We start from the raw sequence: 18,945 nt of genomic DNA on the forward strand, positions 1-18,945 counted from the left end.
GATTAGGCACTTCTGAATTACGTGTTTGAGGCTTTGAATGAATTGAGCAAGCTCAACGCTGATTGGATTCTTCCTACTTCTTGGACTACACACATGATGGGGCACAATTCAAATTGAGGAACGACAGTTTCAGAATAGATGTGCAGAAGTTTGCCTTACCAGCTGGTGGTTGATTGCTAGAACAAGCTTCCATCTGTTGTCTTGTAAATTAAATAAATTGAAGCAAGATCACAGGACAATCTAATGGAGGGAAGGAATAGGTGAAATAGGAAGTGTCGACTTTTTTTTTTTTTGGCCCATAACTGCACAATGCTAATGCTGTATAAGTTGCTTCCTTGCATCATTTGGCACTCCTAATACTAATTGTAGTGACGTTTTTATAAATTGAGTCAATCTTCAAATTTTCTTACTCAATTCCCCCCCCCCCAGATTCTGAATTGGCACGTATGGCTATTGTCTACATTCGACATATCTTAGTTACGCCTCTGCGCATACCCCAATAAATCTACAAGTATTTTGGTTTAGTTTGATCAAAAACAATTTGTAAATGGGTGTATGAGAAAGAAAAAAAAGGAAGGGTTGTTGGATATATTAAAAATTTATAATCTTAACAGAAATCTCTATTTATTTTAAAATAAATATTTGTGTTACTCACTAAAAATATCTATTCCAACAAGTACAGTATAAGTGGCCAAATCATGCTTTATTCCATGGCGTCGAAATTTATAAAATGGCTTCAGACTCCAGTGGTATTGTAGTTGTGGCACAATCAGTCCAATGTTTGAGAAAGATGTCTTCTTTTGGAAGGAACCTCCATTTACTATCTATTAAACAGGTGGAGGGCTAGATTATATAGAGAACCAGGAATTAGTGGGTCAAATATTTTGCTTCTATTTCACAATCTGTGCAATCTTGAAGAATTATGTGAAATATTCTGATTGTATGACGCTATATGGAATGTACATTAATATTTTCTGAAAACGACTTCAAGAGACATTCGTGCTTGAAGCAATTTATCAGATCATGTACATCCTGAAATGTTCTCTTTTACACTTGAAGGAGAGATGCACTTTCAGAAATACACTTTCACAATAATGTAGCTACACTTATGAATGTGATTATTTCATTCGCCTTCTTTCTTTCCAGTTCTATTAGTGTATTTCTAGTCTTTCGACCTTAAAAATCCAGCCTTCAGAACAAAATCCCATGGGAAGCATTACAGTACAGGATTTCGTGCTAGATTCTGCGAAAGCACCTTGATGGGTACCGTGAGATTTTGATGAGAAAGAATGGGTGAGAGAGGGAGAGAGACAGATGATTTTGTTATTTATTTATTTTTTTAATTAAGAAAGAGGAAGAAAATAATACAGAAGAAAAGTTTGGCTAAAAGGTTATGAAATATATTCACAAGTTTTAATACAGATTAAAAATATATCCAAGATTTCCCAGATAAGGAAATATCCAAGATCTGTCTACTACAGTTGATTTTAGCGCATTCTGCAGAATACTGGGTTAATTTTTGTCTTTCGATTTTTATTTATTTTATACATCTGTATTATTTTGTATTGTTTTTACATCTATACATCTGTATTGTTTTTACTTTATTGTTTATTTTAAATATATGTGTGTGTTTGCAATCAAGTTCTTTGAAATATGTTTATCATAAATGTTTAATATTTATTTATTATGTACTATTACAATTTTCCCTCTCTTTTTTGCCCCCTCTATCTGTACGATTTTCTTATTACTGCTTCTTTCGTCAGGCGTCGCTTCTTTTAGTACTTATTGTTGGAATTTCGTATATTCAAAAATGGTGAGTGCTGACTTATGAACATTTCTTGTTATTATCATTGCCATCATATTTCAATTTATCGTAAAGAATGTGGATATATATTTCTTAAAGATTTTTTAACTGTTAATGAAGTTTATTTCACAAATATTAATAGAAATTTGTATTAGCAAGCTGGCACTCGCGGATTACCCTGCAGTGGTATTGCGTTATCTGCTAGGTTTTGCAGAAAGTTTTTATTGAGCACAAGCCAATTAATTTGAAATCAGTAGTTCATAATAGTGTCCTTAGTCTCGTATGTGCTGTTTTTTTTTTTAATTATTCATTTTACCTTACTCCATTATGCTTAGAAAGTACAATTCATTGTGAGTGAAACTACTTTTCATCACATTACTTTTTTCCCTATCCAAAAGCTTGGAGATCATCACTCACCTATGAGGATATTAACAAGGAAAATAGAATTATGATAGTTTTTGGTCATAAACAATAAATGAGTTTACCTTGGCTGATTTGTATTCCAGAAAGGTGTTAGAATAGTACAGTATCCTGTTATCAAATAAAAAAAAAAAAAGGTCGGAACGTTGTTCTGACTTAAAAGGTCAGAATAGCGTTCTGATAATATATATATATTTATATATATATTTTTTCAATATATATAAAGAGCAGGTGAAGAAGTTGGAGAGGGAGAGAGAGGGGGAAAAAAGGGGGCTTCACTTATGAATCCTGAGTCAAATCAGACATTTGCCCTTTCTGGTTTTGTAAATGTGACATAGCAATGACAGCAAGTACATGGTAATATTGGGCAAAAGATGAGTTTGAATAAAATTTCAAGTGTGCAAGTTCAGACACAATAGGAGGGAATGTATGTTGAAAGCCATGTTAATTGATAAAGCCTTGGTGAGATTGTGCAAGGCTCATGGGTAGTAGAGTTTTTTTTTTTTTTTTTTTCCTCCTCTGAGTGTTTGGTGCTTGTTAATAGAAGAGACTTTTTACTGAAATGGAATACACTTGCATAGAAAGGCATGCAAGAATATTTGCTGAGACTAACCAGAGCCACAAGCGGAGTTGAAAGTAATTTTAGCACTGCTGTTATTGGAACATGCAGCAGCCCAAAAAGCAATGTGCCAGGAATTGCAAGCAAGCCCTACTGTGAGTTATCACGAAACAGATAAATACATGGGCTAACTAATATAATTAGTGCAGGATTAGAAACAATTATATTACTACTAATATATTAATATTAGTTACTTTATTATACAGAGAGAGAGACTCTTTCTGATCTATGTAAAGGTGAAGTAGCAATGTTTGGGTAACTAAGAGTAAAAGCAGGTACATGTATAATTGCATGTACACCACTGCTAGGAGCATAGTACAGATAGGACCCGTTTTATGACATGGTTAGGTTCCAGCAAAACAGGGTCGTAAAATGAACAGTCGTAAAACAAGACCAAATTATAATGTAATTGAATGAGATAGGTTCCAAAATTCCCAAAATTTTTCCAAGTTTGCACTAATATTTCTGTTCTTTATAAATAATTAAATATTTTAAACATTTAATGCACATGTTTTATATATACTTATATATAAAATAATAAAATAAAATTTTACTTTGACAATAAATAAAATTTTATTTAATAAAATTAAATAAAATGAAATTTTATTTTATTTTGACAATAAATCGTCAATACAAATATTTATCGTATTTAGTAGTCCCGGTCCACTCAAGGAACGCGTGCTATGCACTCTCGCTCCTGACCACTCGGCTACGTCAGGCCTTAGATAGGTTTACTCAAGTGATGACTCCACTACCCATTTTGTCCACATTAAAAACTAAATCAGGGTGGTAGTTGCCTTCGTCTATTAAGCGTTTAAATTCGGAAGGATACTCGTCTACCACTGCAACGTCAGCACTAGCAGCCTCACCAGACACTTTCACATTGTGAATTTCATCAGTTTTTAAACTGATGAAACCACCCTTTGCTCAGTGCTACCAGACTCCTCACATATTTCATCAAATAACGACTTTGACTTGTCCAGAATTTGACCTGTGTAACAGCAATGTTATTTTGGTTCATATCATCAAACCCACAACACTAACAATTTCTCCATTTTTTTCCATTGTCTCACTGCATGAATAAGTTGTTCTGGAGGATGACACACTTGTTATCCCTGTGTGTGCGCGCTTTATTTTATCAACGTTGTTCATAATCGTTGATACAATAGAAGATGCTCACCAGTCACTCTTTCCCCCCCTTCCCCCAGCTCATGGTTACACAAAAATTATTATTAATGAGAAATAACACTGTGTAACCTGTCAACAATTGAGGGGAAATTCACAATGAAACAAACATGGCACACTGAATGTAAACAAAGAACCCTGGGGGCTCACATTTGGTGAGTATGGGTGTAGCACACCCAAGGTCCTGAGCTGGATATCGTAATTCCTCTCTTTCTTTGTGATTCCCTTCTACTTTTGACTCTCTCTAAGGGTAACTTGGGAATTTTTTTTTTTTTTTTTCCTGGTGCAGCATAAGCCTCTGGCTTCTTTGCACCATATGGCTATTAATAATAATAACTCTTGGCGTAGCTATCATTCCACCCAAAATGCACCACGAAGAACAAAAGTAACAAAAGTATTGACAATAGTATGTGTTTGGACTTGCAGGTGTTGCTGTAACGTGTTACTGAGTTGTGATTTTTTTGTTATTTTCAAACAGTCGTTAATGTGAAAAGTTGTAAAATTGACCATCGTAAAATGGGAACTACCTGTGAATAAGTTTAAAGGCTAGCCAGGTGGGTAAATTGCCTGCCTCTCAACCCAAAGGTCGCGGATTCAATTTTTCGCCTTGGGCTTGGATCAGAGTAAAGTGCAAAAACTTTGGTAGGTGCATTATGGCCACAGAAGCCGATGTGCCAACAACTAGCAAAAAAAAAATAATGAATTTTAAGTATTGGTTAAATCATCAAATACAGACAATTGTGGAGGGATATCAGAGATAATCCCTCCCGGAGTTGCTGGGATCCATCCAGTTATATTAAAGGAGGCAGCAAAGGAAGTAAACAAACCCTTAGCCACAATTATGCGAGCTTCCTTGGACCTCAGGAGAGGTACCCATGGACTGCAGATATGCAAATGTGACCCCAATTCACAAAGGAGAATCAAAGAGTGACACAAGTAATTACAGACCTGTTAGTTTAACTGTTCTCGGAAATTAATGGAGGCAGTGAGTAAAGAAGCACTACAGGACGAAACTTCAGTATAGGTTGGACACATGGGTTTTTTTAAAGGGTAGTCTTGTCTGACCAATTTGATTGGATACTATGATGTGGTCACAAAGGAACTGGATGTAAAAAATAATTTTGATATCATATACTTCGATCTTATTAAAGCTTTTGATACTGTTGCACATGGAAGTGTACTATACTAATTGGAGCAGTATGGCATTAAGGGCAAATTGCTACTATGAATGAAGGGATGGTTGAGTGGGAGAAGACAGAGCGGTAATCAATGAGCACTTCTCTTTGTGGACTAATATTATTAGTGGAGTCCCCCAGGGTTCAGTGTTGGATCCATTGTTGTTTTCTGTATTTATTAATGATATTGATGAAGGTATATTAGGCTTAATGTTTGCAGACAATACGAAAGTTGGTGGAGTTGTTAATGACAGTATGCTACTGCAACAGGATCTAGAAGTTGAGCAGATGGGCTGAGAAGTGGCAACTGAAGCTTAACTTTGACAAATGTAAAGTACTGCAAATCGGTAGCAGTAATCCCAGAGTAACTTATCAACTGTGTGGTACTACACAGTGGTAGAGAATGAAAAGGACCTAAGGGTAATTGTGCAGGTAGATATGAAGTTTTCTGACAGTGCAGACAGGCTGCCAGAGTAGGTCATGAGGTTTTGTCAGTAATATGCAGGAATACCTCGCATAGTACGGTTAATACGTGCCAAAAATATACCGTGCTGATCGAGGTATTATTAGTATATATTTTAATGTAATGGGTTCCGACAGTTTGATTATATGGGTTGAGTTGCAAAAATATATAAGTGTTTTTTTTTCTATAAATTGATGCACATGAAGTTCTTGCAAAAAAAGAAATTAAAATTATAAAAATGAAAAATACTACTAAGTACAGTACAAATGAATTTTATTGCAATATGTACATACGAAAAGGGCCTGATGTAGCCGAGTGGTCAGGAGCGAGAGTGCATAGCATGCGTTCCTTGAGGGGACCGGGGTTCAAGCCCATGACTACTGAATACGATAAGTATTTGTATTGACAATACCAAAAAGAATATAAGTGAAGTGTGTACTGTATTTTTATTTTGAAAAATAACTGATCAGCTTAGTTTGCAGTTTTTTTCTTCGTTTTATCTGCATACATCTCTATACATCGAATGTTATTTTGCAACACCTGCCTTACTTTCATACCTCATTTGATGTTTGGGTCTAGAAGAACACTCAGCGCCATTACATTTCTTCTTTCCACTCATATTTGCCGTATTTAGTAGTCCTTAATAAAGGTGTAACGTTTTTAAAAAATAATCTTTAATAAAAATACATAGCGAAAAATATTTGTACAGCTTATGTAGAAGTCAACGACCTCACCACTTAGAAACTAGAGTGTTTAGTAATGTATGAATGCTAACAGAGTCTGTATATAATGGGAGTTGCGGCAACAGTTGGTGTGACCTTGAATTATGCTAATGCTAAAATCGAATTGAAAGCAGCTTGCTTTCAGCACCAGCATTGGAAGTGGCTCTGCATGGAACCTTCTGAATAACTTGAAAGTATGTCAGGTTCCACTGTAATTGTATGTCTAAAAACTTGAGTAGCAACTGAAATGAAAGAGGAGATTGTGCACTACCTTGTAATAGGTTCTTATCATTTGATTAATTGATGTGCTAAAAACAAGGCCTTTCTGTGAAAACAGATGAATATTTGGTGGACATTTACTACTATATAGAAAGAAGTTTTAAAAGGAAAGAGATTTCAACAGGTTCAATTAATGCATGCCACTGAAGTAAAATAGATTTTGAAGCATGGAGGCCAAGTTCGCTGTTCTTTGGGTACATTTAAGTATCATGGTAGAATGATGGCAACCTGAGAATTAAAATCAAGTGTATGGTTTTAATTCTGTGATCTCTGTTTTATTTCAGTAATTTTGTGAAATTAATTTCAACAATATTTTGTGAATTTAATTCTTAACTTTTCTAAAGTATTTCTGCTAATTTACATTCTTTGTTACTTCAGTAGCTGAATTTTAACTTCACTAGTGGATTAAGTTTTTGTAGGTTTGATTTCTACAATACTTTGTTAATTAAAATTCTGCAGTACATTGTAAATTTAAATTTTAGTCTTTCTTAAGTTCAAATTTTACTCAAATAATGGAAAATTACATCAGTATTGCCCAAGGACATTGGCACTCATAAGGATATGCCTTGTGGCATTCCCAATGCGAGTTACGAGCTATGGAAGTTGATAGCCTAAATAAATTTAAGGCTGAGCTGGACAGGTATTTGGAACGAATGGGGGGGGGGGTTAAAATCTGAACTTTTTTTTTTTTGGTGATGCTGCATAAGCTTGCTTTCTTGCATCGTGTTCCTCTACTAATGCTAAAATCATTTGATTTCATTATAATACATACATATTAAATGTATTGGTGTGTAACGCAGTTAATTTTTTTTTTTTTTTTTTTTTTTCAATTTGTAAACAATGCTGTTCAAAACTGCGCTCTGCGAGATATTCCTGTACAGGAATTTTGAAAGAAGGGATAAGGAGGTGATTATCCCCTTGTATAAGGCAATGGTGAGACCACACCTAGAGTACTCTATAGAGGTCTGGGGGCCTCGTTTTAAGGAGGATGTATAGCTGCTGGAACAAGTACAGAGAAGGGCAACAAGATTAGTGAATGGAACAAAGGGTTGTTGCTCTTACAACAAAAGGCTTAAGTTTTGCAAATTACAGTGTCTTGAGACTAGGCACCTCCAAGGTGATCTGATTGAGGTGTATAAGGCTTTGAATGCTGCTCAGTGCTAATGGGATTCTTCCTCTTGCCCAGATTTATTGCCTGAGGGGGCAAATTCAAATTGGGGAGAAACAGTTGTAGAATATACAACTGTTTCTCCCCAATAGTATAATAGATGTGCAATAATAGTACTTCTACTCTTTCCAAAGTAAAGGAGAAATCAATTAACAGCCAACTCTTAAACTACCTAGGAACCTTCTGTCTGATCAACGATCTTCAGTATGGATTCCGTTAGTGTCGATCCACTGGTGATATTCTGGCTTATGTTACCCATTTATGGACTAATTCAATGGAAAGGTTCGGTGAAACACAAGTAGTTGCTCTTGACATCTCAAAGGCTTTTGATCGTGTTTGGCATAAAGGTCTTCTAAACAAGCTTCCATCTTAGTTTGCCAACTGTTTTTAGTAATTGGTTATCCAGTTTTCTCTCTGATTGCTCACTGAGGGTGATGGTAGGTGGCTCTCTGTCTTCTAACTTCTCCACTAATGCCGGTGTCCCCCAAGGTTCAGTTCTTTCCCCTACTCTTTTCCTCTTGTATATTAATGACCTTCTTCCATTGACTGGAAATCCTATCCATAGTTTTGCCGATGATAGCACATTGCATTCCACTTTCCATTTTGAGAAACCTTGAAATGCTCAATCAGCTTCAACTTCTCGAAAATCTGCTACCAATTCCTTAAATGCCGAAATTCAGGTAATTCTCGAGTGGGGCAAAGACAACTTAGTTGATTTCAACCCTTCTAAAACTCAGTCTTGTCTTATATCTCGCAAAAAGGATTCTTCTGGTCCTATGCTTATCTTTAGTGACACTCTGATTTCTAGGCAAAATGATATATCTCTTTTGGGTATTACCCTGACTTCTAATCTCTCTTGGCACAAGCACATTACAAATATTGCTTCCTCTGCATCTAAAAAACTTGGTTTTCTCTTTCGCTCTCGGTGTTACTTTTCTTCCAAATAGCTGCTCACTCTGTATAAATCGCAATTCCGCTCTGCCATGGAATATTGTTCCCACATCTGAGGTGGTGCCCCCAAAACCTCTCTCAGGCTTCTTGATTCCATTCAGAAGAAGGCAGTTAGGTTAATTAATGATTCATCTCTAACAGAGTCTCTCCACTCACTTCCTCATAGACGTACTGTTTCTGGCTGCATGCCTCTTCTACAGATACTTCCATGGGCACTGTTCTTCTGAATTGGCTTCTATAATTCCCGCTCTCTCTTTCAAAACAGTCCGAACACGTGCTGCCACCAGTCAACATCCATTTACTGTCCAACTTCAAACCCACAGAATCAACTTTTCATCATCCTCATTTATTCATTCAACTGCCATTTTCTGGAACAACCTTCCTTCATACGCATTTCCTGAAAATTACAATCTACAAGTTCAAGTGCAATGTCAACAAATATCTTCTTTCGTCTTCTCAACCTCCAACCCAAGCGTGGTACAAAGTACTATAGGTTCTAATACCTCTCGTGTTTGGGGTTTGCATAAAAAAAAAAAAAAATGCAAGAAATACTGTTCAAGGCTTAGCCCTAAATGGGCATCAGACGAACTGATGAGACTTGTGGCAGAGAAGAAAAATGCTTGGCATGCATATAAATTGTCATATGATACAGAAGCCTATGGTAGATATAAACTAGGTCTATAATCAAGTCACAAAGGAGGTTAGAGAAGCCAAAGCAAGTTAAGAGAAGTCTCTGATAAAGAATGCAAAGAGAGCTGCAGGCTTCTTTACTTATATTAACAGTAGAAGGAAGAGATTGAATCACATTGGTCCGCATTATGTTAGTAGTTTAACTGTTGGTGATCCTGCTCAGTTTGCTGATGAACTGAATAGGTATTTTGTATCTGCATTCACACATGGATTCTTTAGGGAAGGGTATGCCAGAGAAATTTATCAAACTAATAGGAAGTTTAATGATTTTGTGATAACTCAGATTAAAGTGGAGGAAAAATTACTGAAGCTAAACATAAAAAAGGCACCTAGAGTGAATGGGATCTATCCAAGTATATTATCGGAGGCAGCAAAGTAGGTAAGTAAACTCTTAGCCATAATTATGAGAGCATAGCATTAGCATTAGTAGAGGCATTTGATGCAAGAAAGCAAGCTTATGCAGCATCAGCCAAAAAAAAAAACCCACTTCCATTGTTGGATTCGAGGGAGGTCCCTGTGAAATGGTGATGTGGAACATAACCCTAATTCAAAAAAGGAGGATCAAAAGGTGGCATGAGTAATTACAGACCTGTTAGCTTAATTTCTGTTCTAGGGAAAATAATGGAGTCACTTTTTAAAGAAGTAGGGCAGGACCATCTAGACAGCAATGCAATTATTCGGTAGTCACAGCAAGGATTTGTAAAGAAGTGGACCAGTCTGATTGGTATATATGTAGTAACAAAGAAACTGGAGGCAAAAAATAATTTTAATGTCATATATTTAGATTTCTGTTGGACATAAAAGACTTGTACATATTGGATCAGTGTGGCATTAAGGGCAAGTTATTGCTATTGATAAAGGGATTGTTGAGTAGGAGATACGGTGATTCAGTGTTTTTCAACCTGTGTGCCACAAGTATGCTTCAGGTGTGCCGCAGAAAATGCAAATAAAAAAATTAATAAATCCAAGTTTAATAATAAAAATTAATTCAAATAAAAAATTTCTTTATTTACACTGCACCGATTCCACTCCATTGCAGCAGTCAATGTGACGTCGCATTTTGATTCCTAGTAGCCGAGTGATCAGGAGCGGGTGTGCAATAGCACACGCTCCTTGAGTAGACCGGGTTCAAGCCCCTGACTGCTAAATACGGTCGATCTGCCAACTCGTACTGGACCAGTGTGGCAGATTGTGGTCCATTTCCCTCAACATGAATTGTTGAGGAAGCTTCCATCCTGCAGTGGGTTGATAATGGCTGCAGTTTACCTTTTACTAGATCTGTTCACCTTTAATCCTTTATTCACCTATTGATTCCTAGAAGTAGATGTGTTCACCTTTATTTGGCCATTCTTATCACTTTAGGGTCTCTCCCAGGCACCCTGCAGTTATATAAGTGCAACTTGTAAGCAGTATAATAAAAAATTTCCTTTGTGTTTTTAAAGTACTTTTTGTGCTTTTAAATCTTGAAAACGTATTCAGTTAATGTGTATAGAACAGGTATTTTTAATTAACTGTAATAGTACATTCTAGAAGTAACTTTATTTTTTTTTAGACAATATTAGCAATGGATAAATTTTTAGTGAAAGGAAATCACAAGAGGCAAATTGGTAACAACAAGCTTGGAGAAAATGACAATTTTCTCCAAGCTTGTTGTTATCAATTTGCATAGAAAAGAAATTTCCAATGATATTGAAGGACAATAGGGTAGTGGAAAATGAAAAAGATCTGGAAGTAATTGGGGTCAGATATGTAGTTCTCTGAGCTTTGCAGATATGCTCATAGTGCTTTGTCACTGTGATGCAGTAACTTTGGCAGCAGAATAGCAGGTGATTATCCCATTGTATAAGACAGTTGTTAGGCTGCATCTTGAGTACTAAAGGTCTAGAGGTCTCAATTTTGGGTGTAAATCTGCTGCAGCAGGTGCAGAGAAGGGCAGCAGGATTGGTAAAGCATTAGCATTAGTAAGGGCACATGATGCAAGAAAGCAAGCTTATACAGCATCAGCCAAAAAAAAAAAAAAAAAAAACCACACCCTTCTTCACTTGCTCCAAATGATTGTCTAGTTCTGCCTTGAATCTGTTTAAGCTATCAACTTCTACGACAGATGGAAGTTTGTTCCAGCAATCAACCACCCGCTGGCTAAAGGCAAACTTACGCACATCTATCCTATAACTGCCTTTCCTCATTTTGAATTTATGTCCTCTCAGGCGATTATTCTGAGCAAGAGGAACAATATCATCAGCATTGAGCATGCTCAAACCATTCAAGGCTTTATGAACCTCAATCAGATCACCTCATGGGTGCCTAGTCTCCAGACACTGTAATTTGCGATTTAAGTCTTTCTTAGTAATAGCAACCCTTTGTTCCATTCACTAATCTTGTTGCCCTTCTCTACTCGTTCCAACAGCTCTACATCCTTCTTAAAATGAGACCTCCAGACCTGTATACAGTACTGAAGGTGTGGCCTGGCCATTGCCTTTTACAAGGGGATAATCACTTCCTTTCCCAGTGCTTGTCACACCAAACAGACTCAACGTTGTATTGTTCACCAACATCAATTGGATGCATTTCCTTAGATTTTGTTTCTTAACTAACAGCATAACCCCTCCTCCCTTCCTGTCCTGGCTCTCCATTGTACACATTGTACTCCCCAAATTCCAATTCTGCACTGCTTATGTCTGTGTGACAACATTTCTGATATCCCAACAATATCTGCTTTTGATGTCTTGAGTAGCACTTTAAGCTTATCAAATTTATCAACTATACTCCTAGCATTGGCATACATGCACCTTTTTCTACTCATAGTTACCCTAACACAGCCCATGTATTTACTTGTTCTAAAGGAAACACAAGTGTGGTCTTTCCACGAAAGGCTTCAGTTCTGCAAATTGCAATGTTTGGAAACAAGGCAAAAAAGTGAGGTGATCTGGTTAAGGTGTTTATGGCTTTGAATGGATTGAAACGGCTCAATGCTGACAGCATTCTTCTTGCTGAGAGTACATTCATTCAGCTGTGTTAGTGACAGTGATGTAGACTTGGCTAGCTGGGTGGGTAAAGTCCCTGCCTGGCAACCCAAAGGTCGCAGGTTCAAATCCCACATCGGGCTTGGATATTACGATGGTGCCGTACCCTCTGTTTGGACCTCATGGCCACGATACACGAAGGAAGCAGGAAAAAACTGGTTCCTTCGGGTATTGCTCATCATATGATAAAAAAAGTGACAGTGATAATTCTGTTTTGTGTAGCACCAGGTAGTGATAATTCTGTTTTGTGTAGCACCAGGTTTTTAGATTGTTACATTTATTTTCTTTTGCTGTTTCCCTTTCTTTTTTTTTTTTTTTTTTTTTTTTTATGCAAGACATAATATCCTTTCGAGAGTGGTACACCAAATTTGCTGTAAGCTGGAGTTAGCCAGATTATTTCTTTGTATTTTGTAAGCTGATAATAAATTAAAATCCTTCCATAAAAAACTACCTACCCAAGACTTGTTTTTGTTATTATTCTGTGATTCATTATAGTATTTTATTAAGATAATTAAAAATGAAATTCCTTAGTCTTTTATGCCCCTTGGATGTAAAGCAATAGGCTGCCTCTTATTATTATTATTATTAATGTAGCATATGGTGCAAGTTAGCCTAAAGTTTATGCTGCAGCCAAAAAAAAAAAAAAAATCTGAATTACCCAGAGAGAGAGAACAAGAATCAGAAGGGAATCACCAAGAAAAAGAATGATGATGATATCCAGCTCAGGACCATACTCACCAGATGTGAGCCTCTAGGGTTCTTTAAATCTTTCAAAGTGATTTTTGGGAGTACTGAGTTTTCTGCTAGCAGCCAGCTCTGTAATGAGGCATCATCAAATTTTGAAAATTCATAAAAATGAAAACTTTGTACATAAATGCCTTTAAATACTAATTGCTCTTATGCTGACTTAGTTGCCCAGTATTAGAGTGAAATTATTATTGAAAATCAAATCAGAATTTTTAAAAAAAAAGTAATAGTCAAAAAATACAGTAAGTTGTATAAAAATCATAAACTCTCCGTTATAAAGCTACCTTCCATGATTGTTTATGTATCAATCGATTTAATTTTGACAAATTTTGTATCTGAATTCCTCAGAATTTTGGCTTTTGTAAGCCAAAATCAGACAGTTGCTAAGAGGCACTGTCTTCTCCAGTTTATATAAAAATTTATTTTCATATTGCCAGCTGTCATAATAAACCTACAGTTGCCTGAAAACATAGGTGGGTGAATATACCACTGGAGCATTTCAAGACAATTTGTGGAAACATTTGAAACAACCTTGAAGAACATGTGCAGACTACTGTACTGGCACTGTAGCGTGTGGTGGATGCTATAGCGAATGCTAAAAATATATACGAATGGGTTTTGAACACAAAATTAAGTGCTAAATGATTTTTAATAAAAACTAAATATTAGCTTAAATGATATCCTTTATGAATTATACATAAACAGATTAAATAGTACATTTAAATGAATGACTTGCACTTCTTATATTTTTTAATGATGTACACTGCAAATATCATTTAAAAATATCACAAATGAATCATTTCCATCTTTTCTTAGCACTTTCCATCAAAAGTGATCAAGGTGAGATTGAAAAAGCTTACTGTTGATACCTTTCGTTTTCTTTAGAATACGTGTTTTGGAATCCAACCATCACTTGCATGTTTTCTCCCATCACTGGATCCACATAATTTTTGTGATAGTTCACCATAAAATTGCGGTAACCCATTACATTTAGACTGCTATATGCAGGCCATTTCATTGGAATGAATCACCGAACTAGATTCATTGAACCCCGTTCAGTGGTGGAGATCAAAGTGACTCTGTCAGGCCATTGCACATAAAAATACCACGCTGGAGACCAAAAACCCAAGGTCCATCAATTATTGGTTCATAGTGCCTGTTGTTTTATACAACTGTGTCGCTATCTTCGGAGAGAGGAGCTTGGTCGCCATTTAGCATTCTCCCATAATTATATTTCTGTAAACTGGCAAATGTTGCTTCTTCGATTTGAATGGTGTTTAGCTCTGTACCAACCATCTTACCTTGTGCATTGTGAGAAATAGTGGTCCACGCACTTCTGCACATATTATACCAGTCAGTTATAGTATTGTGAGTAACTGCCATATCCATTGGTATTTCCATTACAAAAAAGAACACCAGTTCTAAAATTTTGCTCAGGCTCAGATTGCAGTTTTGTTGTTCATGTCCGTATAATGGAAGAATGCATTGCCTTTCTGGACATAATGTGAAGTTTGGCACCCTTTACATGGACAATGAAATATAGGCCTATATTCTCCATCTCTGTCATGTTTTCTTTTTCCTTGCATGATGCTACCACATTGATCACAAGGCCCTACGTGTTAGGGTACATCCAAAAGGTGGTGTTCACATAGAAATGCATTCAATACATAACTTTGTTTTTATCATAATACTGCACTACATAAAATTAGAGTAGCTAATATTTAGTCTTTATTAAAAATCATTTAGCACATAATTTTGTGTTTTTATCACATTCATATTTATTCATATATCATATTTTTAGCATCCACCATAGCGTCTGGTAGACACAGTAGATCACACACTATAGTATCACCAAAATTTGTACCTCTTGTGTAATGTATTGTACTTGGAAAATTGCTGATATAGAGTAAACCGCTGCACCACATTGTGGTGGCTTTGTTTTGCTGTCAGAAAAAGTTATTCTTTGTTGCGTTATGTGAATTTGCCAGTAGTTGTATGTGTTTTAGGTATTTCATTTAAAAATACAGATCTGTGAAAAGACCTATGTTTATATAAGTTAATAAAGTAAATAATAGTTTTCTTTACAAACTTGATTTGTTTTTTAGAGTGAAGGAACAGCAACAATTAGAACAAAGAAATTTATGTCCAACCGCCTGCTCTGTAGAAGGCAGATGGTAAGTATTATGCTTAATTTGTATTTTCATTTTACCACTATACCTAATGCAGGTGTATTCTGTAATTGGTTTTGTTTGTTGTCCCTCTGCCATTTTTTAACTTCTCTAAATACATATATTCCAACACTTTGTTTTTATCATAATACTACACATCATATAATAGTTCTGAATTTTTATTATAAAATATTTCCAGTACAGGTAGATCTCGACTTTACGAGGTAATTCGTTCCTAGCGCACACTCGTAAAGTGAGAATTTTTTTTCCCTGTAGACAATGTTAAAATCAGGGGTTACGTTTTCAACAATGATATTAGCATTAGCAGAGGCATTTGATGCAAGAAAGCAAGCTTATGCAGCATCAGCCAAAAAAAAAAAAAAAAAACCTACTTCACCCCTCTGTTCGTTCAAAATACCTGTCCAGCTGAGCCTTAAACTTATTTAGCCTATCAACCTCCACTACAAGGGGTGGAAGTCTGTTCCACCAACCAACCACCCGCTGGCTAAAGGCAAATTTCCGCACGTCTATCCTACATCTGTCTTTCCTCAATTTGAATTTATGCCTTCTCAGGTGATTATTCTGAGCTAGAGGAAGAATCCCATCAGCATAGAGCATGCTCAAACCATTCAAGGCTTTATACACCTCTATCAGATCACCTCGCTGGTGCCTAGTCTCCAGACACTGTAATTTGCAAAACTTAAGCCTTTCTTCGTAAGAGCACCCCTTTGTTCCATTCACAAATCTTGTTGCCCTTCTCTGTACTCGTTCCAGCAGCTCCACATCCTTCTTGAAATGGGGCCTCCAGACCTGTATACAGTACTCTAGGTGTGGCCTGACCATTGCCTTATACAAGGGAATAATCACCTCCCTATCCCTGCTGGAAAAATTCCTGCATATCACTGACAACACTCCATGAGCTACTCTTGCAGCCCGTCTGCACTGCTCAGAGAACTTCATATCTGCCTCCACAACCACCCCCAAGTCCCTTTCATTCTCTACCACTGTCAGTGTAGTACCACAGAGTTGATACGTTGCTCTGGGGTTGCTGTTTCCCATGTGTAGTACTTTACATTTGTCAATGTTAAACTTCATTTGCCACCTCTCAGCCCATCTGCTCAACCTTTCCAGATCCTGTTGCAGCAGCATAGTGTCAGTAGTGTCCTTGACAACCCTGCCAACCTTTGAATCGTCTGCAAACTTGGACATTAAGCTTGATATACCATCATCAATATCATTTATAAATACAGAAAACAATAATGGACCCAACACTGAGCCCTGAGGGACTCCACTAATAACATTAGTCCACGACGAGCAGTGTCCATTGATTACCACTCTGTCTTCTCCTCCTCAACCACCCCTTTATCCATAGCAGCAATTTGCCTCCAATGTCACACTGCTCCAATTTGTGTAGCATTCTTCCATGTGCAACAGTATCAAAAGCCTTTCTAAGATCCAAGTATAAATATCAAAACTATTCCCTGCATCCAGTTCTTTTGTGACTGCATCATAGTATCCAATCAAATTGGTCAGGCAAGACTTCCCCTTAACAAAGCCATGCTGTGTCCGAGCTATAACTGAAGTCTTGTCTAAATGATCCTGCAGTGCTTCTTTAACCAGCGCCTCCATTAATTTTCCTGGAACAGAAGTTAAGCTCACAGGTCTATAATTACTTGTGTCAGCCTTTGATCCTCCTTTGTGAATTGGGGTCACATTTGCACATTTCCAGTCTATGGGTACCTCCCCTGAGTCCAAGGAAGCTCTCATAATTATGGCTAAGGGTTTGCTTACTTCCTTTGCTGCCTCCTTTAATATAACTGGATAGATCCCATCCACCCCGGGTGCCTTTCTTGTGTTTTTCTTCAACAGTTTCTCCTCCACTTTACTCTCAGTTATTACAAGATTCTCTAGCTTACTGCTAGAGTTGAATACACCTCTGGCATTCCCCTCGCTGAATAACTCCTCATGTGTGAATGTCGATGCAAAATATTCATTTAGTTTGTTAGCTACCTGAGCAGGATCATCAACAGTTGACCCTTCAATATCAAGTGGACCAATCTGATTCATCCCTTCCTTCTAGAGTTTACATAAGTAAAGAACTCTTTGCTGTTTTTCTTTGCATCCCTTGCCAAGGATTTCTCGTAATCTGCCTTCGCCTGCCTAACCTCCTTTGTAACTTGGTTGCATATCAACTTGTATCTATCATAGGCTTCTGTGTCATGTGTTAATTTGTAATTATCCCATGCATTTTTCTTCTCTGCCATATGCCTCATTAGTTCATCTGACATCCATTTTGGCCTAAACCTTGAACAATATTTCTTAGTCGGTATGTAAAGCCTAGTAGCTTCCAAGATAAGTTCTTTGAATGCTTCCCATTTTGAATTTGCTGTTGATAACATCATCAGTTGGTTCCACTGTATAGAATTTAAATACTGTCTCAGTCCATCGTAGTCGCCTTTACGGAAGCAATAACCCTTCCCTTTACCCCTAATGGTAGTTACCTCTTTGAGTAAATCCCACTTCAGCACACTGTGATCACTGCCACCTAGTGGTTCATTTATCTGCAGATTCTTAATGCATGAAGAATCACTGCTGATAATCAAATCAAGAGTATTACTCCCTCTAGTTGCCTCCCGAACATGCTGATGTAGAAAACAATCATCCAATAAATCCACAAAAGTCCTGCTAGTGTGTGAGTGACCAGCCCCCAAATTCCAGTCAATATGTGGGAAATTAAAATCTCCCATTATAAGACTCTCTGATTTACTGGCCCACTCTATTTCCCTGTACAGTTTCTTATTATACTCATCAGAGTCATTAGGCCTATAGCACACTCCTACTCTCAATTTTGATCTCCCAATGCTTATGTCACACCAAACTGACTCAACACTGCACTGTCCAGCGATGTCGACTGGCTTCACTTCCTTGGTTTTTATGTGTTTCTTAACTAATAGCATAACCCCTCCTCCCTTCCTATCCTGTCTATCCTTTCTGTAGACGTTGTACTCCCCAAATTCCAGTTCTGCATCCCTTATATCTGTGTGACACTACGTCTCTGATATCCCAACAATATCTGCCTTTGGTGTTTTGAGCAATACCTCAAATTCATCAAATTTATTTACTAAACTCCTAGCATTGGTGTACACGCAAGTATACCTGCACCTGTTTCTATTCTTAGCTACCCTAACACAACCCATGTGTTTACTTGTACCGCAATGGCTCCCAGCAGTCTCTGAAATATCATGCATCTTGTTCTTCGGGCTTCTGCTCATTCTAATAGAAGCAGTGCAAGAATCTCTTTCACCTCTGCCAGTGGCTACTGTCAATCTATTGGTCTTTGTCTCCCCCCCCCAAGCTATCAGTTTTCCGACCCACCTAACACTGCCTCGATAGCATCAGCAAATATTCTTGCACCCTTTCTATTTAAGTGTATCCTATCCCTGTAGAAGCAATCTCTCCTGTTAACAAGTACAGTCCAGGCTGAAAAGAATTCTACCCCTTGAGCCTTGCACAATCTTTCCAGGGCCGAAT

The 18,945-nt window shown here is 37.1% G+C and overlaps 1 protein-coding gene across 2 annotated transcripts in view; it reads left to right on the forward strand.

The window, feature by feature from the left end:
• The first annotated feature begins 1,756 nt into the window (after positions 1-1,756).
• The window catches only part of RpS24 (ribosomal protein S24), a 55,445-nt gene continuing 38,256 nt past the window's right edge, over positions 1,757-18,945 (forward strand). For both annotated transcript variants that reach the window (XM_090378830.1, XM_090378829.1), the window contains exons 1-2: positions 1,757-1,813; positions 15,352-15,420. In XM_090378830.1, coding sequence (XP_090234956.1) covers positions 1,811-1,813; positions 15,352-15,420 — 72 coding nt within the window. In that variant the 5' untranslated portion in view covers positions 1,757-1,810. The remainder of the gene's footprint in view (positions 1,814-15,351; positions 15,421-18,945) is intronic.

Source organism: Mastigoproctus giganteus, chromosome 8 (assembly GCF_048544385.1).
Source record: "Mastigoproctus giganteus isolate SK-2022 chromosome 8, ASM4854438v1, whole genome shotgun sequence".
Taxonomy (NCBI): domain Eukaryota; kingdom Metazoa; phylum Arthropoda; class Arachnida; order Uropygi; family Thelyphonidae; genus Mastigoproctus; species Mastigoproctus giganteus.